This window comes from Ranitomeya imitator, chromosome 4 (assembly GCF_032444005.1).
Source record: "Ranitomeya imitator isolate aRanImi1 chromosome 4, aRanImi1.pri, whole genome shotgun sequence".
NCBI classification, from domain to species: Eukaryota; Metazoa; Chordata; class Amphibia; order Anura; family Dendrobatidae; genus Ranitomeya; species Ranitomeya imitator.
In genome coordinates this window covers 197,094,010-197,117,983 of record NC_091285.1, presented here as the reverse complement: position 1 = coordinate 197,117,983, position 23,974 = coordinate 197,094,010, and the positions used below count along the sequence as shown (strand labels likewise).

Sequence of the window (23,974 nt, the reverse complement as noted above, 5' to 3'; positions counted from 1 at the left end):
AGCGCAGAATCAAAATATTTTTGTAGATTAAAAAATGCACTAAAAACGCTGCTTTAGATCTGCACCCAAAATACATCAAATAAGGGGAAAATGTAGAAAAAAAGTACTGCAAAATACAATTATCAAAGAAGATGGTTATTGTGTATTTTGGTGTGGATGTGGTCACCTGCAAAAAACAAGAGGATAAAATAGCACCAAAAAAAACCGTAGCTTTTAGGCTAAGTTCACACTGGGCATTTTGGCTGCTTTTTTCTGCATGAATATGCGCATATTCATCAATGTAATGAGCGGTACCACATGACCGCTCACACAGGACTGGCTGCCGGCGCTGAGAGCATACATCGCAGGAGCTGGGTGACTATTTCTCGGCAAGCGGGCGGGGGCACAGGGGATGGGAGGCGAGAGGTGACCCCAAACTTTATTTTTAACACAAACAAAAAAAACCTTGATTTTTCATTGCTTCCTTCCAGCAAACGCTGCTGGGGAGAAGGAATGAATGCCGGCTTCAGCACCAAAAGCAGGGGACAGCGCTTAACTGTAGCGCTGTCTCCTGCACGGTCCGTGTGGTCCTCAGTCGGCATGTGTGCCACACTGATGTGCTACGTGAGCACACGGACACGGATAACTCCGTACCGATTTCTCCGGTACCGGAATTATCTGGACGTGTGAAACCGGCCTTATAGTTTCTTGCTAATTTAGCATTCGCACGGAGTTTACTCCGGATATTTACATTCTGGTAAATATAATTTTTACATGAATCAATTTCCTTTTGGAGAAAAAAAACTCTTTTGACCTAAGTGACCAAGATATATTTACCATGATGAAAATGTATTTACACAGCATTAATTCAGACAGATGTGTACAGTCCCTTCCAGATATCATGGTTATCTTGTTTTGGGGCGAAATGCTGTATAACATGATTTTCAGAAAATCCTGTAAATAGAAAAGTGCCTTAGGAGGTAAATGCTTTAAATCCGAGCCACACATGCAGTTTCTGAAGTAGTTTTGTATGCAATTAAAGAGAAAGTATAAAAGATGCGTGCAGTGGGCCACTATAGTAATATACTGAGATCCAGAACTAAAAATTATCATAAACACAAATTATCCACACGCATTTTGAGCCTTTACCTAATCTTAGTTTTTGCGGCAGTTTTGTTTTAACCAATGGCATGAGTGGATGCAAAAAAAGTGGATTTTTTTTCCTATATAGATTTTGCTTTTGTCTATTGTATATAATTATGTTTATGGCTCAAAAATCTCTATTGTAAACTGCGTGTGCCGTTTTCCTGAATTTTGGCAACAAAGGGAGATGTAGTGAATTCGCTGCTTCCCGATCTAAGTTCTTTGCAGCATTTATTTTTATGGAAGTAATATTGACCGTAATATTTCTTTTTATTTTTATTTTTTTGTATCATTTTATTTCATTTATTTTAATTTATATATATATATTTTTGTATAATGTTATTTTTAATTTTTTTTTTACTTTTATTTATGATGTAGTGAATTCGCTGCTGCCCAATCTCAGTTCTTTGTAGCATTTATTTTTATGGAAGTAATATTGACCATAATATTTATTTTTTATTTTTTTTTTGTATAATTTTATTTTATTTATTTTATTTTATATTCATTTTTGCATAATTTTATTTTTTTATTTTTTTACTCTATTTTTATTTATGATGTAGTGAATTTGCTGCTGCCCAATGTCAGTTCTTTGCAGCATTTATTTTTATGGAAATAATATTGACCATAATATTTCTCTTTATTTTTATTTTTTTATTTTTTTTATAATTTTATTTTTTTATTTTTTTACTTTATTTTTATTTATGATGTAGTGAATTCGCTGCTTCCCTATCTCAGATCTTTGCAGCATTTATTTTTATGGAAGTAATATTGACCGTAATATTTATTTTTATTTTTATTTTTTTGTATCATTTTATTTTATTTATATATATATTTTTGGTGTAGTGAATTTGCTGCTGCCCAATGTCAGCTCTTTGCAGCATTTATTTTTATGGAAATAATATTGACCGTAATATTTCTCTTTATTTTTATTTTTTTTATTTTTTTTATAATTTTATTTTTTTTATTTTTATTTATGATGTAGTGAATTTGCTGCTTCCCGATCTCAGTTCTTTGCAGCATTTATTTTTCTGGAAGTAATATTGACCGTAATATTTCTCTTTATTTTTTTATATAATTTTATTTTTTTATTTTTTTACTTTATTTTTATTTATGATGTAGTGAATTCGCTGCTTCCCGATCTCAGATCTTTGCAGCATTTATTTTTATGGAAGCAATATTGACCGTAATATTTCTCTTTATTTATTTTTTTTATTTTTTTACTTTTTATATAATTTTATTTTTTTACTTTATTTTTAGTTATGATGTAGTGAATTCACTGCTTCCAGATCTTCTTTGCAGCATTTATTTTTCTGGAAGTAATATTGACCGTAATATTTCTCTTTATTTTGAGAGCTGAAAATATTGAGCAGGACTAACGTTCTGTATTATGCTCTAGAAGCATTATGCTTAAATGTGTTCTCAGATGTATTAATGAAGACTGTGTTTTTCAGAAAAATGGTGGCTGTAGTGAAAAGGCCACGTGCAATCATACCGGTCCAGCAGAACGAACCTGCACGTGCAAGGCTAGTTATATTGGAGATGGAGTCATTTGTAGAGGCAACATCTATGAGGTACTACTAGGAGAACAAGTCATGTACTCTGTGAATAAGAAGGTGTGCCCGTCATTTTGGCTTAGAATGATGGAGATGGTGAAATCCAGGACGTTCTTCCCTCGATTACTCTGGAATTGGAGACAACACCTCCAAATGACCAGCTCCACCTTCATCTGTACCATCGAACAATATTCCCTATACAAAGTATTATAGTACATTTTTATTCATTTTTCCTTTTTTTTCCCGCATAGGAATTACGAAAAAACCCAAAGACATCAAATTTCTTTTATCTATTGCAGGTAATGTATTGTAACAAAATTATGTAAAAACATTTATACATAAAAGCATAAAGTGTTCATGTAATTGAAGAAGGTGACTGCTCATTATGGATCTGATATTTTAAAGGGAATCTGTCAGCAGGTTTTTCCTACTCTATCTGATAGCAGCATGATGCAGGGACAGAGACCCCGATTCCAGCTATGTATCAGTCACTCAACTATTTGCTGCCGTTTTTGATAAAGTCACTGTTTTATCTGCTGCAGATCTATCAGTCCTCTGAATGCTGAGCTCTGTATATCCCCGCCCACACACCACTGATTGCCAGCTTTCTGTGTGCACTGTGCTTAGGCAGAAAGCTGCCAATCAGTGGTGGGAGTGGGAATATACAGAGTTCATGAATATGGAGGACTATATGGCAGCCGGTTTACAAATCCTCCAGTAATAATGTCATGTTAAGAAAACAGTGATTTTATCACAGCTACAGTAAGCAGCCCAGTAAGTGACACATGACTGGAATCAGGGTCTCTACTCTTACATCATGCTGCTCTCAGATGGGGTAGCAAAAACCTGCTGGCAGATTCCAATTAAAGGGGTTATTAGATGAAAAGAAAGCTTTATTTTTCAGTAATAGCGCCACACTTGTTTCTGCAAGAATGGCACTGTATGTTAAATAATGATAGACCTTTTTACTTAAATAATGTTTCATACTTTTATATTGCAAAATCTGCATATACTAACGTAATCATTTAATTACGAAACTTTAATTGTAATATCAGTCTTATCATATCGCTGATGTGTTTTTTTTAGTCAAATCTCATTAATGAGCTGTCTGGATCTGGCCCATTTACAGTTTTCGTGCCAAGTAATGATGCTCTGAAAAATGACCCTCGGGTAAGGAAAGTTAATCATGGGTTTTGTTACAGTTTTCTATTATCTTATATACAGACGATTTACACATTTTGCTCTTCTGTTCAGGCTAAAGAATGGACACTTAAAGGGATGATGGAGCAGGTTCTCTTATATCACATTGTGACCTGCACACAACTCACCAGAGAGGACCTCTCATCAATGACATCCTTCACCTCACTCCAGGGTGATGCAGTGAGGATCTCATTCTCCCAGGTAGTGGTCACCAGTGTTTTCAGAATAGATGATTATCTGTACTAATATATAGTAATCCATTGGATGCTTCCGTTTCTAGAGGGCGGATTGCAGAGAAAGCATGGAAGCACAAAATACTGTAGACCGGCAGCCATAAGCCTAGCTACAGATAAAAAATAAGCTTGTTTAATGGCAATCACAGTAGTCATATCCTAAAGTTTAGGATAGAATCTTTAATGGACACTAAAAACCGTGGGCATACTAATAAGATAAATATCACCCAAATCAGCTGAGCTTGGTGGGAAGGGCCAACAATTCTAGAAGCGTAAAAAAGCCTCTGACCTTCCGGGGAGGCGTGCTATAAGATTGTGGTGTGTCTGCTGGAGTTTTGGTGTTGAGGTCAATGATTTGTGAGGCCAGTCTAGTTCTTACACACTGAACTGGCGCAAAACATGCCTTTATGTGTAAGGGGCTCTAATGACTGATACTTGCCCCTACCCCTTTAAGAACCGACCCGCTCTCGTTGTAATGTGTGGATGTTTTATATTATTGTAGTTGCTGTTATGTTCCTGTATGCTGCTATGCATATCCATAGTGTCTTGTTATGCATTATAGGGACAGTGCAGTACTGTAGTTTGCCCACTAGATGGGTACCTTAAAATAGTGTACATAGTTTTCTAATAGGAGGAGTCTGCTGTGGGTAAGCAAGGAGAATTTCCTGATTTTAGTCAGTCAAGCCAGGGAGCTTGTACAGCTCGGAGAGGCCAGGGAGCCCCAGGCGTCCTGTGGGGCTTTAAAGCCCGGGACAGCACAGCAGCTCTGGAACGTTTATGAAAGGGCCCAGCTGTCCAGTGTCAGTGGGCCAAAAGGTTGCAGCAAAAGGATTGCAGCAGGAATAGGAAGCAGGTCGCTCCAAAATGTGGCAGCTAGATGGATATACATGGCCAGACGACCTTCTGTCTGGTGCGAAACAGATAAGGGAACACCTAAGAGTAGTCATGCTGAACAGGGAGGACGCTGCAGTACCAACCGGATCCGGATGAACCGGGTACAAAGTGAAAGACATAGAAGAGAGCACAGGGAAAGTACAGGATGTGAACGGTGCCGTGTAACTGATGTGGATGTGCTGTGATTGGAACCAAGTAAAGTTCTTCGTTTAAAGTTTGAAATGGACTCTGTCTCTTTGTGCTCAACAACACCAGCAGCCGAACTTCAGCAGCCCCGATGGGACCCCGACGGTGTAGAGGGTGCAGCTGAAGGTATGCAGGAAAAGGGACATTGTTTATATGTGACGGGAGGCAAGGGCGCGTATAGCCAGATATACTCAACCATGACTACGGCCCTGGCACTGCCTCTCACATATGCACCTTGCCTTCTGCCTTAGGGCACAGTGATGCTGCAGCATAGTAGGATTGTTCCAACAAATTTGAAGTTGGAAGCATACAATTGTCCTAAATGTATGCTGAAGAATTAAGATTTCCCTTCAGTGGAATTATGAGCTTCTCCAAACCCTTGGAAAACATCCCCAGAGTATTATTTTTTTACCACCATTTGTACAGTTGGCACATTGCAGTTTGGAAAATAACATTTTCCTAGTATTCACCAAATTCAGAATCGTTCTCAAATTGCCAGGTAGAGAATCCATCATATCACAGAATAACATTTCCATGGAGTCCTGTGGCATCGTGCTTTGCACCACTTCATCTGACACTTTGCCTTGTGCTTGGTGACATAAGGCATGCATGCAGCTGCTTGGCAATGGAAGCCCATGTCATGAAACCCCCAGTTCCTGGTGCTTAATGCCAGGGGATGTGTAAATTTAACAGGTATTTAGTCTGAAGAATATTGATTACTTTTATGCCCTACGCGCCGCAGCACTCGGTGACACCATTCTATAGCTTTACATAGTCTGCCGCTGTATTTTCTAAACACTTCCAATATTCAATAATACCACCGAGACTTGATCATGGAATATTTAGGAGGGAAGAAAATTAATGGACTGATTTCTTGCAACAGTGGCATCCTATTACAGGATAATGCTCAAATTCATTTAACTCCGAAGTCATTATTTCAGAATTGTTTATCACAGCAGACTACGTGTCTAAGGATAGGACGTGTGGCAATGGGATTGGATGAAAAACCTGAATTTATTAAGAAATGTGTCCAAATACATTTGCCTATCCACATAGTATGTGGGTGCAAGGCCAGCTACAGGTTTTCGTGGGCCCCGGGCAAGAATGTCAGTGGGCACCTTGAACACATATCACGATTCATACAGTGGACAAAATAAGTATTTGATACACTGCCGATTTTGCAAGTTTTCCCACCTACAAAGAATGGGGAGGTCTGTAATTTTTTTCATAGGTACACTTCAACTGGGAGAGACAGAATCTTAAAAAAAATCCAGAAAATCACATTGTGTGATTTTTACATAATTAATTGGCATTTTATTGCATGAGATAAGTATTTGATACAATAGAAAAGCAGAGCTTAACCCCTTACCGGCATCGGACGTACTATACCGTCCGATGCCGGCTCCCCTGCTTTGATGCAGGGCTCCGCGGTGAGCCCGCACCAAAGCCGGGACATGTCAGCTGTTTTGAACAGCTGACATGTGCCCGTAATAGGCGCGGGCAGAATCGCGATCTGCCCGCACCTATTAACTAGTTAAATGCCGCTGTCAAACGCAGACAGCGGCATTTAACTACCGCTTCCGGCCGGGCGGCCGGAAATGACGTCATCGCCGACCCCCGTCACATGATCGGGGGTCGGCGATGCTTGTGAATGGTAACCATAGAGGTCCTTGAGACCTCTATGGTTACTGATTGCCCGTCGCTGTGAGCGCCACCCTGTGGTCGGCGCTCACAGCACACGTGCAATTCTGCTACATAGCAGCGATCAGCAGATCGCTGCTATGTAGCAGAGCCGATCGGGTTGTGCCTGCTTCTAGCCTCTCATGGAGGCTATTGAAGCATGGCAAAAGTTAAAAAAAAAAGTTAAAAAAAATGTGAAAAAAATAAAAAAAACATAAAAGTTTAAATCACCCCCTTTTCGCCCCAATCAAAATAAATCAATAAAAAAAATATCAAATCTACGCATATTTGGTATCACCGCGCTCAGAATCGCCCGATCTATCAAATAAAAAAATGTATTAACCTGATCGCTAAACAGCGTAGCGGGAAAAAAACTCGAAACGCCAGAATTACGTTTTTTTGGTCGCCGCGACATTGCATTAAAATGCAATAACGGGCGATCAAAAGAACATATCTGCACCGAAATGCTATCATTAAAAACGTCATCTCGGCACGCAAAAAATAAGCCCTCAACCGACCCCAGAGCACGAAAAATGGAGACGCTACGAGTATCGGAAAATGGCGCAATTTTTTTTTTTTTTTTTTTAGCAAAGTTTGGAATTTTTTTTCACCACTTAGATAAAAAATAACCTAGTCATGTTTGGTGTCTATGAACTCGTACTGACACAAAATATACCGTGTGCACTACTGGAAAGGGAGGTGCTAAGGTTAGGTTCCCACACCTTAGTAAATTGTAAAAAAGAACCTAGCACTCAACTGATGCTTAAGTGCAGCTTTTATTGTAGTGGTACCACTACAATAAAAGCTGCACTTAAGCATCAGTTGAGTGCTAGGTTCTTTTTTACTATGAACTCGTACTGACCTGGAGAATCATAATGGCAGGTCAGTTTTAGCATTTAGTGAACCTAGCAAAAAAGACAAACAAAAAACCAATGTGGGATTGCACTTTTTTTGCAATTTCACCGCACTTGGAATTTTTTTCCCGTTTTCTAGTACATGACATGCTAAAACCAATGATGTCGTTCAAAAGTACAACTCGTCCCGCAAAAAATAAGCCCTCACATGGCCAAATTGACGGAAAAATAAAAAAGTTATGGCTCTGGGAAGGAGGGGAGTGAAAAACGAACACGGAAAGATGAAAAATCCCCCGGTCATGAAGGGGTTAATATTTTGTACAGAAACCTCTGGTTACAATTACAGAGGTCAGACGTTTCCTGTAGTTCTTGACCAAGTTTGCACACACTGCAGCAGGGATTTTGGCCCACTCCTCCATACAGAGCTTCTCCACATCTTTCAGGTTTTGGGGCTGTCGCTAGGCAACACTGAGTTTTAGGTCCCTCCACAGATTTTCTATTGGGTTCAGGTCTGGAGACTGACTAGACCACTCTAGGACCTTGAAATGCTTCTTAGACCAGGGTCACACTACCGTAGAATACAGCCGAGTGCTTGGCGAGAAAACATCGCATAGCACTCGGCCCAGTGTTAATCTATGGGGCAGCTCACATCACCGTATATTTTCTCAGGTGCATTCAGCGTGTGTGTAAAATTTCAGCATGCTACGATTGGCACCGAGACTCGCCAATGCAAGCCTATGGGTGCTAGAAAAAAAAGTCGCAAAGCACTCAGACCATGAGAGTTCTGTCCAATTTGTATGCACCAGTGTCCTTTGAAAAGCCGTCAATTCATGTGACGCATATAGTAAAATCACACTGACAGGTTAGAATAGAATAGATAAAATAGATAAAGATACATAGATATTTTTCTCTTTGGCCCAGGTAAGATGCTTCTGGCATTGTCTGCTGGTCATGAGTGGCTTGACATAAGGAATGTGACACTTGCAGCCCATGAAAGGCCGGCTTGGGTCAGGCAGACCAGGCAGACACCTGGGGCCCCCACCTACAAAGGGGGCCCCATGCATCTGCAGCCCTTTTATGAAGTGCCCAAAGGGTGTACAGCAGTGAATAATGCTGTGCATTGCTCTGTAGTCCCGGAACGTCTCTCGCAAACCCCCCTTGACTGTAGTCTCGGAGCTCTGTGCTGATTGCTGTAGGATCAGGTTTCACAGTCACATACAGCAGCCATCATCATGGGCTCTGACCACAGTCACTAAATCACTGCTTTTAATCTGACAGGGTGACCTCCTGTCACTACTGTCTGGATGACACAAGACAGGAATATTGTCTGCAGAATTAGGGTATTTATGATATAAACATAATTGAATTTCCATGTGAAATTATAAGGGTAATCCATACACATATATAGTATAGGTGTGCATAGGAATCAGCATTTTTGGTGCATTTTTTTTTATTTGCAGCCAAAGCCTGCTCTCTTGGCAGTAAAAACACTGCTTTCAAAACACCCATTTGTTTAGGGTATGTGCAGACGATCCGGAAATGGCAGCACTTTGGACGCAGCAGACATGCGCTCCATCCAAAGTGCTGCCATCTTTTGAACGCAGGTGATTCCGCATGTGTTCATTAAACTGTGCAGAATCACCACGTCCTATACATTGCACGGGTGAGATTTCTCTTGCGGAGACTCGCATCTACGCAAGATAAATAGACATGCTGCGGTCTGGAGAGACGCGCTGCATGTCCGTCTCTGCGGGTGAGGTGTGGGTGTCTGGACACATAGTGAAGATGGAATTTCTTGAAATCCCATCCACTATGCTGTAACATCTGGCCGCTGCAGGTATGACGCTGTACAAGTACACAGCAGCTGACCCGCAACGTTTACTGATTGTGGGCACTTACCCTTAGAGCTTTTGCTGTTTGTGTTTTTACAGTTTGCATTTTGTCTACAGTACATGTTTAATAAAGTTAGTTTTATTCACCAAAAATGCAGCGAACGTTGCGACATTTGCAGCTTCTATTAAACTTTTTCACTGCTTTCTAGGGGTGCAAAAAATTGCTGAAAGTGACACGCTGCAGATTTAAAAAAACACTGCAGTTGTGAAATTCAGTCAGGAGAAAATAAAAGGGCGTGCAGGAGATTTCTGAAAATCTCAGGTTTTGCCTGTGCTGTAAAATGCTGTAAACTTCTTATTTGCAGCAGAAAAGCTGCGAAAAGCTGCTTTTTAAAGTGCCAGCAAAAGATATGAGATTTCCGAAATCTCCTGTATGCGCTTGTTTTTTTTCTGACTGAATTTCAGAACTGTAGCGCTTTTTAAATCTGTAGCGTGTCACTTCTTTCAGTGTGTTTTCACCCGCAGAAAGCAATGAAAGAATTTTAAAAAAGCTGCAGATATTGCAACGGCATTTTTCACTGCAATTTTTTAAGTGGTTTTGGTGAATTAAACTATTAGGTCTCGTTCACATGTTCAGTATTTCACATCAGTATTTGTAATACAGAAACAGCAGTGGAACAATGAGAGGAAAAGTATAATAGAAACACGTCACCACTTCTGGATTTCTCACCCTCCTTGCTTTAGCTTACAAATACTGATGTGAAATACTGACCAAATACTCAACGTGTGAACGTGGCCTTAAATACTGTAGACAAAGGAAACATCCTCACTCCAAAAAAAAGCTGAAAAAAAAGTGTAAAGAACACCACAAAACAAGCTGAAAAACAGGAGTTTTCAATGCAACATTTTTACTGCCAATAAAAAAGGTTTTGGTTACTGGAAAAAAATGCTGCATGTGAACATAGTCTTACTCTGAAACGCTATGGCTATCTGTGGTGTTACACAGGACTACAGGTGACATCTACTACATTATCTGTGCTCAGAGACATATAACTGTGTTATCTGTGGTGTTACATAGGACTGCAGGTGAAATCTACTACACTATCTGTTCTCAGAGAGGTATCACTGTGTTATCTGCAGTGTTAAAAAAAAAAAAATAAGAGGAGGTTGGGGGCAACCCTTTGTCTTGGGGCTTGGGCCCCCAATCTTTTCTGACCCTAGCAACACCCCTGCGTACAGCTAATAGTGGCAGACCCGTTGGCCGAGATAAGGCCACAGTGCAAACACTGGCTCCAGGCCACTCCGCCAACTGTATCCGCATCCTGCTCATGTAATGTAACCTAAATGTTTTTGTAATTTTACAATGTTAGCATTTGGGGCCCCACTTTAAACTTTTGCCTAGGGCCCCACTTTGTCTAAAACCGGCCCTGAGCCCATGTCCTGGATACGTCTATTTGCAGTGGCTCTTGAAGCAATGACTCTAGCAGCAGTCCACTCCTTGGGAATCTCCCCCAAATTGTTGAATGGCCTTTTCTTAACAATCCATTCAAGGCTGTTGTTATACCGGTTGCTTGCGCACCTTTTTCTGCCGCACTTTTTCCTTCCACTCAACTTTCTGTTAATAGCACTCTGTGAACAGCCAGCTTCTTTAGCAATGACCTTTTGTGGCTTACCCTCCTCCTCACTGAACACTTACGAAGCCTTAGCAGGGTGTTTTTTGTTAATTATTCTAATTTACTGAGATAATGACTTATGGGATTTCATTGGCTGTAAGCCATAATCATCAACATTAACAGAAATAAACACTTGAAATAGATCACTCTGTCTGTTATGACTCTGTAGAATATGAGTTTCACTTTTCGTCTTGAAGAACTGAAATAAATTAACTTTTTGATGATATTTTGGGATCCTTTTGGGATTTTCTCTGAGGCAAGATAGTTTTCCCGTTTCTGTCTTTAGGGGAAGTTAGTTCTTAGGCTGTGTCGAGGGGTCTAGGGAGTGTTAGGTACCCCCCACGGCTACTTCTAGTTGCGCTGCTAGTTCAGGGTTTGCGGTCAGTACAGGTACCACCTTCTCCAGAGTATGTCTCATGCTGCTCCTAGGCCACCAGATCATAACACTTTCCCCCATCTCGTATATATCCCTCTACCTGATCTGTCTATTATGGTAAACGGCATCACACTCTCTCCCGCACCTGAAATCCACTGCCTCGGGGTAACTCTCAACTCTGCCCTGTCCTTCAAACCGTAAGTCCAAACTCTTGCCACCTCCTGTCGCCTCCAACTCAAAAATATTGCCAGAATCCATCCCTTCCTCAGCCCACAATCTACTAAAACTCTTGTGCATGCCCTCATCATCTCCCGCCTTGATTACTGCAACACCCTCCTCTGTGGCCTCCCCGCTAACTCTCTTGCACCACTCCAGTCTGTCCTCAACTCTGCTGCCCAGCTAACCCACCCCTCTCCTCGCTACTCCTCTGTTTCTCCCCTTTGCAAATCCCTCCACTGGCTCCCAATTTCCCAACAAATCCAGTTCAACTACTAACACTGATGTACAAAGCCATCAACAACCTGTCCCCTCCCTATATCTCTGAACTATTCTCTTAATATCTTCCCTCACGTAATCTTCGATCCTCCCAAGACCTCCTACTCACCTCCACACTTATTCGTTCCTCATACAACGCTTCCAAGATTTCTCCCGAATATCCCCCATCCTCTGGAATTCCATGCCTCAGCACATCCGATTATCCATCACCCTCGGATCCTTCAGATGGAACCTGACAACCCATCCCTCCAGGAAAGCCTACAGCCTGCAATAACCATTCTGCCGCCTCAGCACCACCCAAGCTGCCACCTCACCACCACCCGAGCTGCCGCCTCACCACCACCTGAGCTGTCGCCTCAAAACCACCCGAGCTGCCGCCTCACCACCACCAGAGCTGCCGCACCCCTGACCTTCTGCCGCTTCCCTATTACCCTAAAGAATGTAAGTCCACAAGGACAGGGTCCTCTCCCCTCTGTATCAGTCTGTCATTGTAAATTTGATTACTGTACATGATATCTATAAATCTGTACGTAACCCCTTTCTCATGTACAGCACCATGGAATTAATGGTGCTATATATAAAAATAAATTATTAATAATAATAATAATAAAGTGGCTAGATATCAAATTAAATATTAACATTGACCATAAAATTTTTACAGATCTTGAGTTACGATATAAGTGCTTCCATTTCTGAAGAAAGCCAATAACATATTTAACCATAGTGAAATTTTAAAATGGAGTCCCTCATTTATTCTACCGCACTTTCTATTTTCTATTCAGAACACCGTTTTTTTAAATGAAGATATAAGAATCGTGGCAGATGAACAAATGTTAGCCCTCACAAATGGTGTTGTGCACTTCATTGATAAAGTACTTGTTCCCAAGAAAATGCAAGATAAATCTGAGAAAACTATGGTAAGTATTGATTGTGTGCAGCAATATAATATGGATAATGTGAGTGATGTAGCTAAACTTACAGTACATTCACTATTATCTTCTGTTACAAAAACAAATTCACCAGTGCGACACAGAAATCAGTGGGCTCCATAGCATAATTAAGAATATGCTTTATCCACTACTGAGAGTTTCTACTTTCACCACTGAAAGTAGCACTACAATTAATTTTAACCTTAATGTACTGTATATAGCAGCCAGAGATATGTTTTTCCAATGTAACACTTTCAGGGCTAGACTGGGACTGTCTGTCTGTTATTTGAAAACACACAGGCATATACTTCTCCCCCACACCCACTTCCCAAGATGGGAGTATTTATTACAAATATGACCCTGCCAGACACTGGAGGAAATCGAAATTGACTACGAGACCAATATTGCAAATAATAAAACTGTTTATGGGTAAACAATACCGCCACGTTATGACCATGTGACCATATGACCACGTTCCACCATTTAGTGACAGAATATTGCCATCGTACTGATCATGAACAAACATCTCACATCACAGGCACAGCGCTCTTTGAGATTTCTTCAGTGACGGCGTCAGGAAAGGTCGATCATGTGACTGCAAGTATAGGATTTGCATACTTCTGACCACATTCCGACTAGACGTCTCCTGCCTTGCTCAATAACGTTGCATTGAGCACAGTTGTGCACGTCTAGTCGGCACATGACCACATGTTTAGAAACTGTATAATTGCAAGTCATGTGTCTGCCGCTCCCAGTGCCAACACAGGAAAATCCTCACAGCGTGTTGTGCCTGTGCTATGAGGATTCACAAGTCCGTACTCACATAGAGTGACTGCAGACTTGTAACCTAAGGCTGAACAATCCTTTTAATACTGCCCCCTGCCCCTTTATAATAATAATATCCCCTAGGCTTCCTTATAATAATAGTAGTGTCCCCTTGGCAACTTTATAATAATAATAGTGCCCCTTGGGGCTCCATATCATAATAATAGTGCCACCCTGGGCCTCCATGTAATAATAGTAATGCTTCCTGGGCCTCTTTATAATAATTATAGTGCCCCCTGGGTTTTTTAAAGTAATGATAGTATTTATTCCGCATGGGTTTCCTTATAATATTATTATTATTCCTGGGGGAATTATTATTATTAATAATAATAATAATAATAATAAAAATAATAGTTCCCCAGGAATAATAATAAGAATAATATTTCCCCCCCTGGGCTTCATATTAAAAGTGCCACTTGCGCTTCCGTAAAAAAAATAGAGCCCCCCGGGCATCCTTTTAATAACAATAGTGCACCTTGGGCTTCTTTATTATAGTAATAGTGCCGCCTGGGCTTCCTAATAATAAGAATTACAATAGTGCTCCTTGGGCATCCTTAAAATAATAATAGTGCCCTTCTAAGACTTCTTATAATAATAGTGTTCCATTAGGCCTCCTTATTAAAAATAATGTTCCCCCACTGGACCTCATGTTAATAATGGTGTCCCCTGGACCTCCTTATAATAATAAAAGGATCCCCTTGGGCATCCTTATCATAATGATATTGCCCCCTGAGCCTCTTTATCATATTAATAGTGTTGATATCGGACTTCTTATCATAAATAATGGTCTCCCCCTATGCCACCTTTAATAATAATAGTGCCCCCATGGGCCTCCTTTTAATGATAATAGTGTCCCCAGGGGCTCCTTGTAATAATAATAATAATCGGACCCCCATGGGCCTCATAATAATAATAATAGTGCCTGCCTGGGCCGCCTTATAACAATAATATTGCCCCTGCAGTTCTTGGCAATTAATAAAAATAAACTAAAACTCACCTCACCCCACTCTCACGCCGATTGATGATGTGATGCTCCTCACTACAGTCTCCAATCCAGCATAGGTGGCACAATGAAGTGATGTCATCGTGCCACCTGACCTGCACTGCCTGTCACCGAGCTATTGAAGGCTGTAGGCCTGAAGCAGCCTAAGCAGTGAATGCAGATACTGTTAAAAGACCATTGAGCATGTGCCCAAATTGCCAAATAACCAATCCGGACCTCAATATTTTCATATATCCCACAAGAAAAGTGTGGATGATGAGGTATATAAAGGAGATGTCCTATTAAAAAAAATACTTGTGAGCAGGATTTAGCCCTATAAATTAAAGGCATGGCCATAATGGTGCTGTGATGCTGAATAATCTGATACCTTGTAAAAGGATCCAATCAGTGACTGTTGAATACTCACCTTGCGAAGATTTCATGAAATGGCATCTTTTGGGGTTTGGGCAGGGTGTGGGGGCAGGTTCTTCTTCTGGTTCTCCGCCTCCTCTGCTTCTTGCACAGATCACTGATTGTACAGTGACCTGCCTCCTTTTTGAAAATCCGTGCCGCCGCCACCATAATTATGTGGGCGGCACATGCGTAATGTGAGTCGGCGTCCTGTGAGCAGATCTTCAATAAAATGGTACCGGATGCGGTGCTTGCACAGAACAAGATTTCGGCTGAGTGAAAAATTTACTGAGCCAAAATCTCAATCTGCGCATGTGCCGCCTACAGCACCATTTTATTGAAATCCTGCACGCAGGACGCTGACTCACATTACGCATGTGCCGCCCACATAATTATGGTGGCAGCACGGATTTTTAAAAAGGAGGCAGGTAATTGTACAAGAAGCACAGAAGGCTGGTGAGGTGGCGGAGAACCAGAAGAAGGCCCTTACCCCACGTCCACATAGAAGGCGTCATTTTATGAAAACTTCACAAGGTCAGTATTCATCAGCCACTGAGCGGATTCCTTCACATCCGGTATCAGATTAACCCCCATCACAGCACCATTATGGCCATGCCTTTTGTTTAAAGGGCTGAATCCTGCTGGCAGCTTCTCATAAAGGCCTACATAACAATCAGCAGGTCTAACGTTAGATACTTCAAACAACCCAATGAAATCGATGGCTCAAGTCACCATGTATTACATAGATGTGCTGGGTCTGCCAGAGTTATATATGCATGGCAATCTCAAATGCAAACCGAGTACTCTGAAATATTCCACTGGTGTTACATCTAATGTACATAAAATTAATGTAATAATTTACCTTTTTTTCCCCACAGGATAATTTAAAAAACATTGCAGATACAAATGGATACAATTCAATGTTCAAGTTATTACAGGTATGTTTATAGGGAACATATCTGCTTTGGTTTTCTTTTCAGGTTCAAGTACAGATATAAAAACATCTACTATAATTTATGATGAAGAAACAGAACATGTAAAAAATGTGTACACCTCGTGACATTAATAATTATACATTTGTACATTCCGGGAAATTGGAATATATAACTATATGGTGTCGTAAAGCATATTTTATTTATCTCTTCAATTTTTTGTGTAAAGATGTTCCATATAGCACACTGGTAAAAGTCTTGCTATATCTTAGCTGTTGTCTGTTCCTTGCATTAAAACCATGTTTATTTTAATTTGGAGGTGAAAATAAATCTGACCCTATGGGAAACAAAAGGTCAGTCAGTGAATGGTGTCAGGGTACCCCTATACTGATTACAATATTATCCAATCCCACCACAAGCTGCTGCTCAACCAAAGTAGTGTTGTGCATTGGCAAAAGAACAGGAATGTTTCTAAGCCCATATACAAAGCATTATTTGAGTCATAATTGAAGGGAATGCGATAACACAAAATGATCTGTTGGTTTTTATATTAAGTATGTAACATTTTTTATTCAATTTTACACATTTTCACCTTTTTATTAGCTAAAAAATTCTAACTGGGTACGTATTTTTCATTTTGCAAGTACATCAGTACATGTTCACTCAACTATCAGGAAAGTTGAACATTGAATAGGACATTTTTCCCTGCAGATTGTTTATACCTGAGCAGTCGAAAGAATTTCTAATGAACCTATTTCTAATTGACAGGATGCAGAGATCATGAAGTTCATAGATGATCCAGTACATCAGCCAGTCACTGTGTTTCTGCCATCAGACCAAGCACTAAAAATGTTACCCAAGGAACAAAGTGATTTTCTGTATAATAATCAGAACAAAGATAAACTGGCACAATACTTAAAGTATCACATTATTAGAGATGCCAAGGTAAGATAGATATTCAATGTGTAAATGTGTCTTATTCTGATGCCCCAATAGAGACATTGAGGTTTTTAAAATAATGCTGCAGCTTTTATGCTGGATTTTTCAAGAACCCTCCTAGTCACCTGAGCAAAGGACAAAATACCACCAATAATGAAGTGATAAAGTATCTTAAAGCTATACCATCTAGAGTTGGTGTGAATTGATTCGCAGTCCAGCAACCAGATGATAATCTAGGACTGGAGGACCGTAGCCCTGGGAACCGCCTCTTAACTCCTGGCTGCCGCAGCTCTTCTTTTGATTTACAGGCCTGGCATGGTGTGACACACGTGATCTCGATTACTGATCTGGCCACTGGATTAGGTCCTGAGAATCAATTCACTTTAACTCTGATGCTATCCCTTCTAATCTCAAGGCCATCCCATTAATTTAGTGTATTTCCATTCTTCCCCAATTCACTTTAACTCTGATGCTATCCCTTCTAATCTCAAGGCCATCCCATTAATTTAGTGTATTTCCATTCTTCCCCAATTCACTTTAACTCTGATGCTATCCCTTCTAATCTCAAGGCCATCCCATTAGTTTAGTGTATTTCCATTCTTCCCCAATTCACTTTAACTCTGATGCTATCCCTTCTAATCTCAAGGCCATCCCATTAATTTAGAGTATTTCCATTCTTCCCCAGAGTTGTAAAACAGAGACCTAGTGATACATGAATCATTTTCCAATATACTAATAATAGATGACACTCCTTAGACTTCTTCTATAAACCTTGACATTACAAGACAAAATCAATGCTTAGACTGTATCTGCTTTCCAGTCAGATGTATCTAAGATGTATTTTTTCTAATTATAGATTGATGCTTATGACCTTCTCATTAGAGGATCAATTAAGACACTACAAGGCTCTGATCTCAGCGTAAAATGTGCTGATCAGGATTCTCCAATTGTAAGTGGATGACATTTTCTATTTATATGTAATTATATTAACATCGTGTAAATGGACATACCATAGTTAACCCCTTCATGACATTTGACATACCTATACGTCATGGTCAAGAAGGGGTTCCCTACTTATGACATATAGGTTAGTCATGGTGATCATGTGACCACCATGTCTAAAAGCACAGTGATCGCCTGATGGTGCCTGCTGTTTCTGACAGCAGAGCACCGACACTTGCCGCAACGGGAGTTTTCGCCACCCCCATGCAACTACGATCGTGATCATTGGCTGTTCAATTATGAACAGCCACTTACAGCAATTACAATGTTTAGATAAATAGAATTGCCTGAAGCATTCATGTCCTGCTATGATCGGTGCTAGAACAGTACCAATCATAGGCTAATGCTAGGGAACAGCAACGTCACCAGCCCCACTACTGAATGGTGCGATCAGACGATGACGTCCGATTGCACCAATCAGTGAGCATAGTCTGACCTCTCGGTGACCCCCTCATTCCAGCATGGAGACAAGTACAGAGCGATCACTGTGTTGTTCTGCTTCCGAACTGCTGGACCTTCTGCTGTTGATGCCGCTGTTGCTGATAGAAGACTAGAAGAAAGAAGATCAGTTCCTGACTTGTTCCTGTTCACTTCTTCTTCTGAGTGGGGAAATTATGTTGGAATTGGTGCACCCACTGCTGGATATCGGTTATCACCTACGTGAAAAACTTATACACCAGCATCCCGCTGTTCAAAACCCTCTCTGCTGTCCGTTTCTTGACCACCAAACATGGTAATGGCAGCACCCCCACTGCTGCAGATCATACGACTACACAGGTACCCAAGCCATAGTGTGTCCTGTGGTTCAATAAGTACATGGGGGGAGTTGATCTCTTTGATCAAGTCCTCCAGTGCCATGCAGAAGGCTATGGTGTAATACAAAAATCTGGCATCACACATTGTACAATTGTACATTGTACAGGCAATGTAAAATGCTTATGTCCTATCACGATCTGTAGGCGATACTGAGACCTTTCTTCAGTTTCAGGTGGTAGTGATCAAGGCACTAGTATTTGGAAATTAGGAAGGGGAAGGCCCCAGTACTTCTGAAATTGAAGGTGCCCATATAGTTCCAGAGCAACATTTCCCTAATGCACTATACACAACTTACATATGCCAACCTGATGCACTGTACACAACTTAGATATGCCAACCTGATGTACTCTACAAAATTCTCGTATGCCACCATATTATAAAATTCACATACCAGGAAAACAGTAGATCAATACCAATGTAGGGTACTGGTGTTTTTTTTTTTTTTTACTGTTTAGGCACTTCAAGGACTTTGCAAATCGGCATTGCACCTGAAAACAATTCCATCAAAGTCTGCAAGCTAAAACATCACTCCTTCCTTTTGGAGCTCAACAGTCTGTCCAAACAGTAGTTTCCCACCATATACAGGGTACTCGCATACTCTGGACAAATTGCACAACAAATTTTGGGATTCATTTTCTCCTGTTACTCTTGTGAAAATGAAAAACTGGGGCTAAATCAACATTTTTTGAGGGAAAAATGTGATTTTTTTTTATCTTCACTGTTCAAGTTATAAAATTCTGTGAAGCACCTGGGGGTTCAAGATGCTCACCATACATCTACATAAATTCATTGAGGGCTCTAGTTTCCAAAATGGGGTCATTTGTGGGGGGTTTCCACTGTTTAGGCACATCAGGGGATCTGTAAACACGACATTGTATCCGCTATCGTTTCCAGACAATTTTGCATTCAAAAAGTCAAACGGTGCTCCTTCCCTTCTGAGCCTTGCCATGCACCCAAAAAGTAGTTTTCTATCACATATAGCGTACTCAAGAGAAATTGCACAACAAATGTTGGGGTCCATGTTATCCTGTTACTCTTGTTGAAATAAAAAAATTGGAGCTAAAGTAACAATTTTGTGAAAAAAAGTTAAATGTTTATCTTTTCCTTCCACATTGTTTTAATGTGTTTTCGTGAAAACAGGCTTGGTAGTGAAGGGGTTAAAAATACAATAAAGATAAATGGGAGGAATAGAAAGGTCAGACATTTATTAGCCAAAAATCAATTGTTTGATGGGTGCACAGAAAGTTGAACCCATTGTGGTTGTTCTTTTTTATGCAATATTTTTGTATAAAAATAACATAAAACCTAAGCCTCATGTATCACAAAAAAAGATGCAGCAATGATTTGAATATCATAATGAGAGTAAAAATGTTCAACTCCAACTCCTTCACGACATACTACGTACATTTACTTCATATTTCGTGCTCCTGGCAGATATTTCCTGGCAGGTGATGGCTGATTTAATTTCCACCCACGACATTTAACCCCTTCATGACCTTGGGATTTTTCGTTTTTCCGTGTTCGTTTTTCACTCCCCTCTTTCCCAGAGCCATAACTTTTTTATTTTTTCGTCAATTTGGCCATGTGAGGGCTTATTTTTTGCGGGACGAGTTGTACTTTTGAACGACATCATTGGTTTTAGCATGTCGTGTACTAGAAAACGGGAAAAAAATTCCAAGTGCGGTGAAATTGCAAAAAAAGTGCAATCTCACACTTGTTTTTTGTTTGGCTTTTTTGCTAGGTTCACTAAATGCTAAAACTGACCAGCCATTATGATTCTCCAGGTCAGTACGAGTTCATAGACACCTAACATGACTAGGTTATTTTTTATCTAAGTGGTGAAAAAAAATTCCAAACTTTGCTAAAAAAAAATAATTGCGCCATTTTCCGATACTCATAGCGTCTCCATTTTTCGTGATCTGGGGTCGGTTGAGGGCTTATTTTTTGCGTGACAAGATGACGTTTTTAACGATAGCATTTTGGTGCAGATACGTTCTTTTGATCGCCCGTTATTGCATTTTAATGCAATGTCGCGGCGACCTAAAAAACGTAATTCTGGCGTTTCAAAATTTTTTCTCGCTACGCCAATTGGCGATCAGGTTAATGCTTTTTTTTAATTGATAGATCGGGCGATTCTGAGCGCGGCGATACCAAATATGTGTAGATTTGATTTTTTTTTTATTGATTTATTTTGATTGGGGCGAAAGGGTGATTTAAACTTTTATATTTTTTTTATTTTTTTCACATTTTTTTTAACTTTTTTTTTTACTTTTGCCATGCTTCAATAGCCTCCATGGGAGGCTAGAAGCAGGCACAACTCGATCGCCTCTGCTACATAGCAGCGATCTGCTGATCGCTGCTATGTAGCAGAAATGGAGGTGTGCTGTGAGCGCCGACCACAGGGTGGCGCTCACAGCCACCGGTGATCAGTAACCATAGAGGTCTCTAGGACCTCTATGGTTACCATCCTGACGCATCGCCGACCCCCGATCATATGACGGGGGCGGCGATGATGTCATTTCCGGCCGCCCGGCCGGAAGCGGTAGTTAAATGCCGCTGTCTGCGTTTGACAGCGGCATTTAACTAGTTAATAGGTGCGGGCAGATCGCGATTCTGCCCGCGCCTATTACGGGCACATGTCAGCTGTTCAAAACAGCTGACATGTCCCGGCTTTGATGCGGGCTCACCGCGGAGCCCTGCATCAAAGCAAGGGATCTGACCTCGGACATACTATCCCGTCCGAGGTCAGAAAGGGGTTAACCTATTAAATGTCAATCTTCACCAGCAGAAATTAACATGGGCCGTCAGGAGGGGGTGTAATAGGATGCAGGTACTGAGTGTGTCACCACGGAACAGACAGACCAACAGTTGAGGGGTTTATTAACAGGAATCAGGTTCTCCTCGCAGGGAAGAAGAAGTGGAATATAACTAACAATATAACAGTGCAAAAGTATGTAACAGTAGAAAATGGAATTTCTTGGGAAAAAAACACTTATCAATCTGATGAGGACTTGCTTGAAGGGTCATCTTCTCCAACGTAGGTGCCGAGATACAGCGGCACTTGTCGTCCCTCTGTTGTCCATGAGCTGAGTAGTCTGTAAGAACCTGTTGCCTGGGGATTCGAGAGTTAATGTGCTATACACCAGCTCTGAGTCTTTAACTTTTACAGCACAGCCTATTCCGGGAAAACGATGGTCAGTCTATTAATAAGTCTCTCAACAGGAATCAAGGGCTCTGCACTGGTAACGTGGGTACCAGGGGTCACAGTCTCTGCACATGCAACTGTCTCCGCATGGGTGTCAAGGTGCCCCTCTTCAGTCACAGCAGAGTCTGCTTTCATGTACTCACAAGATGTAGTCTTTTTGGGCGATCTCCCTGTATTTGTCCTCTGATGGCAGCTCTCCCTCTTTCCCGGAGTGCAGCTGCGTCCTGCTCTGACCACTGCTCACGCTGCTCTGACCGCTGCTCTGACCGCTGCTCACGCTGCTCTGGCCCTTGCGCGCACACCTTTCCCGCTCTCTGCCCGGCTTCCTTCCTGTCCCGGTCTCTAAGTCTGCCCCCTGGTGAACCTGTAGCACAGCTCAATGGTTCCAGGCACGGAGCCGAGAGGTAACCACCCGGAACTCTTCTTGTGCTTCACCTCCTTACATTCCCCCCCTCTTTCTGCTCACCATTCCACGGGTGAGATTTTCAGGAGTTCCTGTTGGCAATCTTCCAGTCCTTGCACAATCTGCTGCCAGATGAACTCGTCCTGATTGTAGCAAACGGGGGATACACCAGCCGTTGAACGTTCAGAGCATCTCAAATCAGCTGGGGCGGTGGTGTCAACTGCTGTGGGAGGAGTCAAGGTTTTCTCTGATACGTTGGTAGTTTCAGGCACCAGCCCTGTTTCTGGGTTCCCTGGGAGAGATTGGGAGTCTTCCTCGTCTTCCACATCAACATTGATCACTGGCGCAGCCAGTGGGGGTGCTGGAGCCAATTGGACTGATTCAGGATCTCGAGACAAACATGGACGCAACATATTCCTGTGCAGTGTGCGGGTTGGAGTCCCCTCTTCCGTTTTGGGCTGGACCTCATAAACGGGACCCCCGTTGCCGAGCCGCCACTTCACTCGGTACGGCCTTTTCTCCCACCAGTACTCTAGTTTGTTGTGTGGGCACTTTTCCCTCACTAAGACTCGGTCTCCAGGCCGCAGGGCTGTCCCCTTTTGAGGAGCTACCTAGGGATGCTCCAATTCTTGCAGCCGGTTCTGCACTAGACGTTGAATTGTCCGCAGCCGACGACGATGTTCTTGAACCCAGGAGTACACCCCCGTCCGTAGGTAGTCCTCCTCAGGTTCCAGCTCCAGCTCTGCCAGCCCCTTCCCAGGTTGGCCAAACAACAAAGAGTAGGGGGTGAATCTGGTGGTGCTGTGTTTCTGATTGTTATATGCCCACACCAATTCAGGGACAGACTCAGTCCATTTTGCCTTCTGTTCCTCTTCCAGTGACCTCAGCATTTGAATCAGAGTGCGGTTAAATCTTCCACAAGCCCCATTCCCCTGTGGATGATAAGGGGTGGTCCAGGACTTATTGATTTTGTACAGCTGGTGCAGCTCCTCCATCACTCTAGAGAGGAAGCGGGCCCCTTGATCAGAATGGATGCACTTGGGACACCCGTACACCTGTATGAAATGTTTGCAAATTGCGTGAGCAGCAGACTCGGCAGTCTGGTCGTGCGTGGGCGTCACTGCAGCTAATTTAGTAAAGTGGTCTATCATCACTAAACAATGCTCATAGCCTTGGTGTGCTGGTCCAATTGTAAAGTAACTAATTGCCAGTAGGTCTATGGGGCCAGAAGACCTCACCGTCTCTGTGGGAGCTCGTTATTATTGGTGCCGCATCCCCGGTGGGTATCTCGTGGGTGATGGCCGTGGTACGTCCAAAGTCATCTTCATCTTTGGCGAACACCTCCTGATATTTCCCCAATAAGGCTTCCACCTGAGGTACCTACTGCGAAGTAAGTTCTGAGAGCTCCGCCCTCATGCGTTCCAGTATCTGG

The 23,974-nt window shown here is 41.7% G+C and overlaps 1 protein-coding gene across 1 annotated transcript in view; it reads left to right on the top strand.

The window, feature by feature from the left end:
• Window positions 1–23,974, top strand: part of STAB2 (stabilin 2) — a 243,987-nt gene that overhangs the window by 175,237 nt on the left and 44,776 nt on the right. Inside the window, exons 45-52 of the mRNA XM_069764255.1 lie at window positions 2,574–2,693; window positions 2,927–2,974; window positions 3,762–3,845; window positions 3,930–4,076; window positions 12,881–13,015; window positions 16,124–16,183; window positions 16,946–17,122; window positions 17,973–18,065. Coding sequence (XP_069620356.1) covers window positions 2,574–2,693; window positions 2,927–2,974; window positions 3,762–3,845; window positions 3,930–4,076; window positions 12,881–13,015; window positions 16,124–16,183; window positions 16,946–17,122; window positions 17,973–18,065 — 864 coding nt within the window. The remainder of the gene's footprint in view (window positions 1–2,573; window positions 2,694–2,926; window positions 2,975–3,761; window positions 3,846–3,929; window positions 4,077–12,880; window positions 13,016–16,123; window positions 16,184–16,945; window positions 17,123–17,972; window positions 18,066–23,974) is intronic.